This window comes from Musca domestica, unplaced genomic scaffold (assembly GCF_030504385.1).
Source record: "Musca domestica strain aabys unplaced genomic scaffold, Musca_domestica.polishedcontigs.V.1.1 35, whole genome shotgun sequence".
Classification (NCBI taxonomy): Eukaryota; Metazoa; Arthropoda; class Insecta; order Diptera; family Muscidae; genus Musca; species Musca domestica.
This window is the reverse complement of record NW_026712315.1, coordinates 4,453,964-4,466,724: the sequence shown is the minus strand read 5'-3', so window position 1 is coordinate 4,466,724 and position 12,761 is coordinate 4,453,964. Positions and strand designations below refer to the sequence as shown.

The following is a 12,761-nucleotide window of genomic DNA, read 5'->3' as shown; positions in this document are numbered from 1 at the left end:
AGGGCAACATTCGGGCAGCGTGTGTCGGGTTTCATTGGCCGTTTGAAGGCCATAATTCGTGCCAAAGGTGACCATTTCGAACAAATCTAAACTTATTCTAAAATTTGATGCTATTTCCGACATATTTTGCTTTTATTCAATAAAATTTAAAAAAAAAAATTAAAAACTATAGTTTTTTTAGACAAACGTTAAAAAAATAAAAAAAGGCAATATATACTATTAACTTTTAAATGATAACAGAAAAATTATCAAAAGGCGGTAAAAACTTATAGAAATAGGTAATAGAAATTTCAATAATTATTTTTAATAAAAAAATCGACAGCAACAAAAGTTTCCTTTGAAAAAAAAAAAATTACTTCTAAATAAGAAAACAAAAATTAGAAAGAAAAAAAATCGATTAATTTTTTCTGAACTGAAGACTTCAAACATATTTATTAACCAAACATTTTACAAAATAAAAAAAATAATAATTTAAAAATTAAAAAAAATAATAAATATAAAAATGCGATTCGATAATAGAAATTTCGATTAAAATTTTTAAGTATAGAAAAAATCGAGCATTTGAATAATTTACAAAAACTGCAGAAGTTGTTTTTCATATCACATTCTTTCTATCTAAAATGTTGTTATACTTATTTTACAGCGATGTGAGTTGTTATCGATCGATGATTTATTTCACAATTTCCCATAACAACAAAATTCCCCAATACCAAATGTCATCGAAAAGGTGGCAACTCTTCTTTATTTATTATCTCACAAATTTGCAATGCTCATGAAACACACACACACACACATATATATCCAGTGCAAACATTCATTCGTGCCTTTTGTACATGAATACAGGTAGTTGCAATGGGCACACCTACATTGATAATATTTTGCAAAGAGAGTTTCTACTTACGAAGTATATAAAATGCGAACATTTTCCGATATTACTTGGAAAATATCCATAAAACTTAAAAATAAAGTAGTTACATGGAGGCTATGCCACCAAGTGGTGGGATATGACCCATATTTTGTATCGCCGTATCTAGATTAAAAACGAATATATTTATCAAATTTCTAAACTCTATTCCAAGTTGTGCGAAAGTTAGCTAAAAATATTGGCGCCTTTTTGTGTATGGTTAATTCTATATAAAGTCGTTAAAACAGATTTGGACTGAAACCCCGAATTCGAATGTAGTTTTCTTTAAAACTATTATACCTCGACATATAGTTTATTCTGATACTTGCGTTGAAATCTGATGTAGAATGTTTGCAGTTTTGAAATATTTTGTCTTAAACGAAGTTTTGTGTTTCTTTACAAAGACTTATTTTCTGGTGCTTTCTTTTTTTTTTTGTAAAATTGAAACCAATATTTTCTTGACAGATTATGGAAACAGAACTTTCTTTCCTTTTGTGACATACAGTCAAATTTGATGGAAAACAATTTTCTCTAATTTATTTAAAATTTAAGTATTCTGCAAGATTTCGACTCAGATTAGACGCATAAAATTAACACTCCAAAATGGGTTTCTTTTGATTTCCACTTTTAATACATAAATTTCGAATGTAGTTTTCTTCAAAACTATTATGCCCAGATATATAGTTTATTCGAAGATTTGTGTTGAAATTTGATGTAGAATATTTCCTCTTTTGAAATATTTTTTTCTACATTGAAGTTTTGTGTTACTTTTATGCATCTACTCGAAAAAACACGCAGAAAAAAGCGCTAAAAAGAGGTATAATTTTCGCGGGTTTTTGTTTTTGGCAAAATTGAAGCAAATGTTTTCTGGATATAGAATAAGTAAAAAAACATTATGTTCGGCCGGGCCGAACATTTAATATCCTCCACCTTAGGATAAATGAAACAGTAGAACCCATTAGGGCTTACAATTACCAATTTTTAGACAAATACGTGAAGAAATGTGGCAAAAATTGTCAGCATTCCGAATATCGGGAGGTAGCGTTATATGGGAGCTATACCAAAACGTGGACTTATACATACAATGTTTCGCCACACGAACTAGGACCCATTATCACCTAAAAATACCAATTTTTAGACAAATCCGTGAAAAATGTGACAAAATAGCGAACATCTGGATGTACCGTTATAAGGGGCTATACCAAAACGTGGACCTATACATACATTGTTTCGCCACAGAAGCTAGAACCCATTATGGCCAACAAATACCAATTTTCAGACAAATCTGTGAAAAAAATGTGGCAAAATTCTTCGAAATACTGAATATCGGAAGGTACCGTTATACGGGTACTCTACCAAAACATGGACCGATATATCTCATTTTAAATTCCAACAATCCTAGACACAGTATAAATTGTTCTGGTAAATTTTTACGCTGTACGTCATATAATGTGAGCTGTACCGTGATTTCAACAGACAGACAGACAGACAGACGAACATCGTTAAATCGACTTAGAATTATGAATATATACTTTACTTTATGGTGTCTACGATGTATATTTAGAGATGTTACAAACGGAATGACAAAGTTAATATACCAAGGTGGAGGTATACTAAAAATAGAGCTTTCATACATATGTTTATCTTTGCCATCATCCTTTCTGCAATCCTGGTTGGTGGAAGAATTTTAACACAAATGCAGTACTTCGTTTTTAACCCTAAAACGTATTTGGTTTTTAATTTTCTATCCTAAAATTTCATTTTTATTATTTTGGGTCTAGCTGTATTTTTGTACCATGGTTCGTAAAATATCGGGCAATTCCCTAACTACGTGTTTGTATCTCTCGCCTTCTCTCTCAACACTTCTCTCTCTCTCTTTATCTCAAAACATGAGATAATAATTATCTTTATTATGCCCATTTGTTGTATGGGTATACATTAAAGGCCAGCACAAGACGAATTGTATGAACTATGCTTTTTCGACACCCTGATTTTTGTCTACTAAATCATGGGCTTTGTATTTGATAGGCAGTGACAGCCAACAACATCCCTCATGTTGATGCATGGCCGACTCGAATATTTGCATGGAGTTCTCCAATGGGTGTGAAGATAAATTGGAAAGTTAAATTGGATGGTAACCGAACACAGTTACTTGACAGAGCTCTGTTGTCCTTAACAGAGAGAGCTTTGTTAAAGAATATAGCCTAGAGGAGCCGCGTGCGCCGGATATTTGTCTGGTTCCAGCGACCCAAGTTCAACCCCACGGTGATGAGGAATCCTTTTCTTTATAACAAACATTTCTCTGGAACAGACTAAAAAGTCTGGTCTTTTTATAGCCTTTGCACAGTGGTCCACTCCGTGTTTTTACATCATAATAAAGATATGACCCAATTCGGGTGTCTGAAACGGTTTGTCCCATAGTTTTTCAAAATTTTCTTTTTATTAAGGCTTTAACAAAGCTCTGTTAAGTCCTTAATGGAGCTCTGTTAAGTAATTGTGTTCTGTTAACATCCAATTTAACTTTCCACTTTATCTTCACATCCATCTGTTCCCATACATCTGTTGGCTAGTGGAATGAGCGAGCGTCCCCGTTTGGTTTGATTTCAAAACGACCTAGGTTTGATTCCTACTTGATGACAACTGTTTAAACAACCTAATTGTGAATTTTAACATAATTTTCTTTTGTACAAAAATATATTATTTTTACAATTTTTTTTAAATGTTTTTTTAATTACACGTTCAATCCTTTCCTATACATATTTACGAAGTGTCAGCATTTTAATGGTAGCTCTAGACCTAAACCTCCTAGATTTTTCACAGTGGCATGTGCTGGTAACGCTCAGTTAGGCATATTCGGAAAGTAGAAGGAATCACCTTTCTAACGATTTCCATATACGCGTATCCTTTTTTGACCCTGAGATATAGGCCAAAACATATTTTATCCTTTAAAATCGTATTTTTCGATGATCAATTATTTTTTTTTTTAAATTTTTACAATGATATAATACCCTGTGTATGGGCTATGCGAAGACGTGGACCTGCATAGACAAACTTCTGGCATGGGTTTTAGTACTCGTTACGGCTTTAAATACGAAATTTGAAACAATTCCGGTCAAAAATGTCGCTTAAATCATCAACATACCGATTATACGGAGGTACAGTTATATGGGGGCTATGCGTTATCGTGGACCTATATAGGCAATTCTCTTCCAGGGGCTAAAGTACTCAGAAGGAACTCCTTGTGTGTAATTTCAGAAAGTTCCATAAAAAAATGCAGCTACAATCATGAAAATACTGAATATCGGTAGGTACCGTTGAATGGGGGCCATACGATATCGTGGACCTATTTAAACAATTCTCTTCCACCTGGTAAATATATATATATATATATATATATATATATATATATATATATATATATATATATATATATATATATATATATATATAAATTTTGTATGCTGGTGTACGTATTTGTATAGTCCCCATATAACGGTTTTCATTTGGGTGGTAGTTTTCGGATTTTTTTTTTTAAATTTTTCAATTTCTTTCGAAATGGTGGTGGAGGGTATTAAAAGTTCGTCCCGGCCTTAGCTGCGTTTTTACTTGTTTTCCATCTCTTCGCTCCTCTACCCCTTCATGTGCTTCACAGCAGTGCTATATGGAACAAGAGAACCCAATACACATGAAATCGTTTTGTTTTATTCTTTATTATTCATTTAATTCTACATTTTCTTATTCGAAATTCAATTTCATCTCCATTTCATCAAGAGAACCCAATACACATGAAATCGTTTTGTTTTATTCTTTATTATTCATTTAATTCTACATTTTCTTATTCGAAATTCAATTTCATCTCCATTTCATCAGATATCTCCTCGATTTCATCGGTTGCGGCGGCGGTATCGCCTGCATAGTTCTCGATGAGCAAATATTTTGGTACATGCTCCTCAAGCACTTTCAGCATTTCCGTAGAGGCCTTTGTTTTCACCGCCAAATGTCCAAGAGAATCGCCGCTGCCCAATACTTCGTATTCGGTGACATCGATTTGTTTCTGCTGGCAAAATTCCAAAAGAACTCCCAGCAACTCCGGCAGATTTTCCAATAGGGCCAAATGCAGTACCGTATAGCCCTGCCGATTGTAGACTTTGGTCATCTTGACCATTGATGCGAGGACGTTTTCATCGTAGGCGCCGTATATCTGCAGTAGTTCTTGTATTTGTAGAATGCAATCGCTGCGGCGATTAACGATGGCCAAGTGCAATGGAGTGTTGCCACTTTTATCCTGTTCGTGCAGAGCAATGCCCATGCCTACCAGTGGTCTTATAGCTTCCGACTTGTCGTGGAGACAGGCATAGTGCAGCAGATTGTGCCGCAATTTGTTGCGAGTTTTCAGGACCAGATCCTTGTGCGTAGATTTCTTGACACCATTGCGCAGGGCGAGCAATGTAGACGCATTCAATACGGCGTCATGGAAAATGGTGTTGCCAACTGAAATAAAAAAATTGTATTGCATAAGTTGCCAGCGAACATAAAAAACATTGTTATCGAACTACTACTCTATATGGGAAACTGGTTTTAGGGACTTGTCAACACGCAATTGCTTATAGAAAAATTGTTATGGGAAAGAAAATTTCCGTTCTATGTAAAAAACGTTTTTATCGGATAATTTTTTTTTAAAGAAAAACTTGATATCGGACAACTTTTCGATAGAAACAGTGTCATCGCACAACATTTCTATAGAAAAAGTTCTTATCGGACAACTTTTCAACAGAGAAAGTTCTTATCGGACAACTTTTCAACAGAGAAAGTTGTTATCGGACAACTTTTCAATAGAAAAAGTTGTTATCGGACAACTTTTCTATAGAAAAACTTGTTGTCGGACAACTTTTCTATAGAAAAACTTGTTGTCGGACAACTTTTCTATAGAAAAAGTTGTTGTCGGACAACTTTTCTCTAGAAAAAGTTGTTGTCGGACAACTTTTCTCTAGAAAAAGTTGTTGTCGGACAACTTTTCTCTCTCTAAAAAAAGTTGTTGTCGGACAACTTTTCTCTAGAAAAAGTTGTTGTCGGACAACTTTTCTCTAGAAAAAGTTGTTGTCGGACAACTTTTCTCTAGAAAAAGTTGTTGTCGGACAACTTTTCTATAGAAAAAGTTGTTATCGGACAACTTTTCTACAGAAAAAGTTGTTATCGGACAACTTTTCTACAGAAAAAGTCGGACAACTTTTCTACAGAAAAAGTTGTTATCGGATAACTTTTCTACAGAAAAAGTTCTTATCGGACAACTTTTCTACAGAAAAAGTTCTTATCGGACAACTTTTCTACAGAAAAAGTTCTTATCGGACAACTTTTCTATAGAAAAAGTTGTTATCGGACAACTTTTCTATAGAACAAGTTGTTATCGGACATCTTTTCTATAGAACAAGTTGTTATCGGGCAACTTTTCTATAGAACAAGTTGTTATCGGACAACTTTTTGATAGAAACAGTTGTTATCGGACAACATTGCTATAGAAATCTTTGTTATCGGCCAAGTTTGCTATAGAAAAAGTTGTTATCGCACAACTTTTCAAAAGGAAAAGTTATCGGACAATTCATTAATATAAAAACTTGTTATCGCAAAATTATTATTTGGAAAATGTTGTTATCGGACAATTTATAGGATAACTTTTCTATAGAAAAAATTTTATCGGACAACTTCTCCATAGAAAAATTGTTTTCGGACAACTTTTCTTGAGGAAGAATTGCTATTATGCAACGTAGTTATCGGTAAAATGGTCATGAGACAACTTTTCCACACGGCCCCTTTTGTACTGATTTATTTTTCAGGGAAAAATGCTGTCATCGAACAACTCCTCTGTTATCGGACAATCAGCTTCTAAATATACGATACCAAAAAAGAATTACTTACATTTATTCGATAGAATACTAGGCGGGATGGTAATATCTTGGGCTGCATCATTCAAATATTTTTCAATCCGTTTCTTTATTTCATTTATTTCTCTTCTTTTCTTCTCTTGCTTCTGGTGTTGGACATTGATATCTTCCTTTATTGGTTTGGGCGTTACTGCTCTATCTTGCGAGACATATTCATTATTCCCTTGTTCACTCGGGGGTTCCTCTAATAACAAGTCAGGCTCCATTAGGCTTTGGTACAATTGTTCCAAATCCAAATCGGAAAGACTAACCGTTGATGCAGAGTAGGTCTGTGATGAAAAATTATCAATTATCGGATTCTCAGAAGATTGCGAGAAGGTAGTGGTTGAAACATTTTGATCGGTTGCCGGTCCGACAACTTCCATTTTGGTCGGCCTACTTGGGATTTCGGTCGTTGTTGCTCCAATATTTGGTGCGATTGCAATCGGTTGCAACGAATCGGAAAGGCTAGCCGAAGATTTACATGGTGTCAGCACTATCGTTGAACAGAGTCGTGGTCTTTTTCGGGCGGCTGCCTGCTCTGCCGTTCCAGCATTGTCGCTTTTCGAATATGTAAATTTGACCGGCCTACTCTTGAAAGTGCTGCGATCTACAACGACTTCCATCGACACTTCGATCGAATCTTCAGAAAAATCGGGTCCTGTGTAGGGCGGTAACTCGAATTTTATACTGCTATTCATGAATGTATCCTTTGGTTTGACATAACTCTCCCAGACCGTCTTGCCAGCCACATCGAGAAACACACGAACCGTATAACAGTATCCCGACTGCAACTTAATTCGCATGTACACAAACTGGCCACCACTTGTACTGCCGCTGAAGTTACATATATCGTGTATTTTCAGGTCATCACCGTGGTATATTGGGTCGGAGTAGATGGTTTCTTTGTAGAGGCGGTAGGTTTCGTCATCGATTCGTTCGAATATAGTAAATCCCAGACAGACCTGCATTGGAGAAAGAAGATCATGTAACTTGTAACTTGTTATCGAAAAATTGGTTAAAAAATTGCCATTTTTTGTAAATATGCTTGGCGAACAACTACACTTATCGAGCTAACCTCCTGAGGTAAAAATTCTTATCGAACAAAATGTCCTCTGGAACAGACTAAATTAAATGCAGGTGATTTTTATACCCACAGCCATATGGCTATTGTTTAAGTTAGAATTGCAAATTGCCAAACGATCCAGAAAGCCTACGTTCGGTTAGTACGGACCGTAGAGAGATGCATTCTTGGGTTAAAAGGTTTCCTGTAACTTCCCCTTGGAGCCTACGTTCGCTTGGCTCCGACCGCAGGGAGAAAGCCTTCCTAGTCTGAAGATTTTCCCTACAACTCTCCTTGGGGCCTACGTTCGAACAGCTCTGACCGTAGGCAGCTTTTCCAAGACATTTCTCTACAACTCTCTCTGGGTACTCTCTCAGCCCGTGTTGCTGTTAGAGATTTCCTGAAAGCATCGGTGCTTCCAACTACCTCGATGCATTGCGACTTTGTATTCATAGGGACTCTTCTGATAGCTACGGGGCTAATCGGAGACTGTCTTGCTAGCTCCGAAGCTAACCGCGTAAAAAAGGTAATCTGTCGACTCGGGTTGACAAACTCTCACAACATCTCAATAAACGGTTACTTATATTATATTTAAACTAATCCACATTGGTTTTATGTATCTCTTTATTTCTACGGTCACGGTTGGTGTGCCTGGGTGAACATCAACGTCTCATACGGAGAGAAACAGCTGTAGAGGATATATGTTTTTTGATACGACCGAAACGTGCCTCATCGAAATAACGATTTAAGACCCTAGTTCTTTTTGGACCAAATCCGTTTCAGGGCATTTGGAGTCTGGCTGGCTGGTGCGCACTCCCGAAGGGAGTATCCGATTTGGTCCAAACTTGGTACATCGCAATATTACTATCAAACTTGGATCCAGTTCGGAGATGGGCAATATCGGTTCACTCCTTCTAGTACCTCCCCGCAAATTTCGAAATTTTCAAAGAAAAAAAATATTTTACTGCACAGAAAAAGGAAGGATAATCCAGTTTTGCTCCAATTTTGCAAATCCTTGTATTTACATCAGCGCTAGTCAGGTGCGAAAATGAACAAAATCGGCCCACTCTAGCAAGTACCTCCCACACAAAGGGTCAACATTTTGAACAATTATAATTCTAATAAAATGTGATGTCAGAGTCCCGTTGTCTTCAAATTGCACACATCACAATATTCTTACTAACCCAAGGTCTGTGGGTAAGATGGAAAATATCGGACCACTCCTTCTGGAACAACTGTTTTGAATATCCATGAAGCTCATAAAGCGCGAAATAAATATTCTATTCAATTGTCCATAAACTCAATCTCAATATTTCCGTTTTTATAAAGATGTTAGAGATCGGACCATTACTTCTGGTACCACCCCCACAGAGAGTCAAAATTGTGAATAACCAAAACGATTATAAAATCCGAAATGAGCATCCGGTTCTCTTCATATATCTCATTGTTTCTTCTAACACAACATCTGTGAATATGATATATATATCTACGAACCCCTTCTGGTACCTCACCCACAAAGGGTCACAATTTTCAACACTTTTATCTGTCATAGATTGCTAAACAACTTGCTCTATTTGAATATTTTTCTCAACTAGAAATCTGAGATGAATATGGAATTTATGATTTCGCATAAAATTGGATATAAATGTTCGATTGTCTTGTAAATTTGCCCATACCTGTATTTTTATCTGTTTTTAAATTTAATTGAATGAAAGAAAAAATGTCGGAAATTGCATCAGATTTTAGAATAAGTTTAGATATGCTCGAATCGGTCAGCTTTGGCAAGAATTGTGGCCTTCAAACGGCCATGAAGACGTGAAACGCTGCCCGAATCTTGCTCTGCGGTATTTTGGACCATTCCCGGCGAAGTGCTTGCTTGAGTTGATCGACACTTTGGTATTTTTTAGTGCCAGCTTTGCTTTCTAAAATGCTCCAGACATTGTGTCTGGTCGAGTCGAGCTCACGAGACATTTTTCAAGCTTTTGTATGCTTGTAAACAATATAATGATCTGTCACTGGAATCATTTTAAAAGCTGACGGACGAGTGGCTTAGAAATGACAGCAGTCTGAAGTTGGTTGCATTTTTTTTCAACTCACCCTGTATTTTAACATTTTTGAAAAAACATTATAAGATATCTCATATAAAGTGAAGGAAGTCACCAATATAGTCCACACCTGGCACGTCGATATATTTTTATAATATTTATTTAGGTTCGATATGACATGGACAGTATTGGCCCATTCCTGCGGAGAAGAATTTGAATAATTATAACATACTTCAAAATAAAATTAAATAATCGAACATAAGCTGAGGGTATACATCTGTCGCAAAACCGACTGATACCTTTTTTTAGCTTGTTTTCGATCGAAAACGATGTTGTTTGTTCCATTAAAAGCGATGTTATCGTTAAATCTATTTTATGTCTTGAGAAATGGTTGTTGTCGAAACCATTTTTTTTTGCGGAAAGTGTTTGTCGTCGAACAACTTCTCTAGGATAATGTGTGCTTTTCGATAACATTTTTCAGCAGATTTTTCAGATTGGTTCCAATATCGACTTGTACTTACAATTAAGCCGGCACTTTGAGTGATTTCATTCAAATCCAAATCGCCCTGCAGCTTATCGAATGGCAGCGGCAATCCCAACGATTCGTATTTAAGCTGCTTCGCCCGCAGCGTCTTCCCATATTTGTTGTTTTTCTTTCCAGATCGCACAATAACATGATCGACGAGCTCCCAATACCTATCTGTCACATCGTCCTGGCAATTCTTCATCTTTTCAAAAACGAACGCATAGTCAATTTTACGTTTACTCTTGGGCAACAGGAGGTGTGGCGACAGGTGAAGCGGCTTCTTCTCGGCGATCTTCTCCTCGTTGTACGAGTGTAGTGAGCATAAGACAAAGAACTGTCTCACCTTTCCATTGTCGTTGAGATTGGCACTGTCCGGTAATCTCATTTGGATTTTGGGATATATATCGCGGACTGAGCAATTCCGACCGTTCGTCACTGCTGCGCCTCGTCCCGTTATAAAGCCGTGGGTATTTTTCAATTCACTTTCGAAACGAAAATGAAAATTTTGTTTTGGTTGAATTTGTATTTGCAAAGAGCTGTTTAAAAACGGTTCCATTAAAAATGATTCCATTGTGGCAATGGATCGCGAATGGCTGTGTTGTGAGTCACTTGGTGTACTTCGCAGAACTGAGTGCGTTCGTTCGTGGCTGTACAGCAGCGGTGCTCAAAACCGTGCTCTAGAACATGAACCGAAAAAAGAGATAATTTAAGAGAAAATTAAAATTCTGTTTTCTTTATATTTTACGGTTCTATTAAATTGTTTTTAGACACGAATGTTTGCCAAATTAATTTATAAAGCAAATGGATAAATAATGTTGGTATAAATAATGACTTCACACTGTTTTGTTATTGATTTAAATAAGCAAAGAGAAATTTGACTGAAAAGAGGTATTTTTTCTTGAGCACCGCTGCTGTACAGCGACAATCAATTTATTCGATAGCTAGAGAGGGAATTGTCCGTAGTTTTTTGTTATGTTTATTTATTTACTATTATTATTTTTTTTTTTTTTTTTGTATAAAGGTGGTGTTGCCGGATTGCATGTGAAAATCGAGATTAGATTTGAAATCAAAAATATATCATGAAAAACTCATAAGTAAATAAAAAAATTTTAAATAAAAAAAAAAAAACTATAACAAATATTTTGATAAACAATTTTTCAATAATAATCGACTTGGAAAATGCTAATTTTTTCAAGTGAACTTTTCAACAAACCTGTTTTTTCGATAAAAAAAAATTTTGCAAGAAAATAGTTTTCTAAAAAAGATAAATAAAATCGATAATCTATTTTTGTTTTGCTTTTTTATTCATTAAAAAATTCGAATTTATTTTTACCCATTGGAAAATTGGCAACAAAATAAAAATTAGCGACATTTTTGTAAACAATTAATTTTTTAGTTTTCAACATTTTTTTTATCGAAAAAATTCGAAAATTCGAAAAAAAATGATGAAAATGTAAAAAAAAAAAACTGGAAACTTCAAAAAATACAGGGTAAAATAAAAAACTGCAACTAACTTCAGACTACTGCCATTTCGAAGCCATTCGTCTGACAGCTGTTAAAATTATTCCACGTGACAGCTCATTATATTGTTTACAAGCGTACAAAAGCATTTTGGTGAGAATTTTCCAGAAACAAAGTTATTCGTGATTGTATTCAAGCGTGATAGTGTGATTTCTTCATATTTAGCTGAAAAACCACAAGTGGCTATCGTTAGAACACACCAGAATTTAAATGTGAATAGCGTAGCCCGACATATGTCGAGGAAGTGGACGGAAGAAAACAGCAACATCAGCAGAAATGGTTCGAGAAGTAAAGAAGCCACTTGATCGAAACCCGTGTCACAGTGGCCGAAAAATGGCTCGTGATCTGAACATAACGCAATATTCCGTTCGGCAAATATTGAAAAATGAGCTCGGGGTAAAGCCATTGAAATTCCAAAAGTGCAAGAACTTACACCGCAACGGAATGAAAATAGACTGAAAAGAGCTAAAAAGTTGCTTGGCATGGCCGAAAATGGTGAACTGCCGAATTTGGTTTTCTCCGCTCCGATGAGAAAACATTCGTTGTCCAGCAGTTTGTAAACAAACAAATGATCGTGTTTACATGCCACAGAGGTCAGCTGAAAAAGTGCACCTTCGGTTGGCCACCAGAACCCATGGGCCGCCATAATCGACCGTGGCATCAGAATAAATGCCGAATATTATGGCGAAAATATTCTGGAAGGAGTATTATAGCCTTGGGCACGTAAACATTTTGGCCGCACACCTAGGACATTCCAACAGAACTCACCCAAGAATAGTTACAA

General features: G+C 35.8%; 2 protein-coding genes across 5 annotated transcripts in view; one reads left to right on the top strand and one right to left on the bottom strand.

Annotated features, from left to right (window-relative positions):
• The window catches only part of LOC101897359 (probable beta-hexosaminidase fdl), a 177,727-nt gene that overhangs the window by 46,327 nt on the left and 118,639 nt on the right, over positions 1-12,761 (top strand). The window lies entirely within an intron of this gene.
• On the bottom strand, positions 4,596-11,053 carry LOC101895630 (nuclear factor NF-kappa-B p110 subunit). The gene is made up of 4 exons (XM_059125703.1): positions 10,901-11,053; positions 10,452-10,867; positions 6,818-7,787; positions 4,596-5,395 (listed from the first exon to the last, which is right to left on the bottom strand). The coding sequence occupies exons 1-4, from the start codon at positions 11,025-11,027 to the stop codon at positions 4,740-4,742; spliced, it is 2,169 nt and encodes a 722-aa protein (XP_058981686.1). The 5' UTR covers positions 11,028-11,053; the 3' UTR covers positions 4,596-4,739.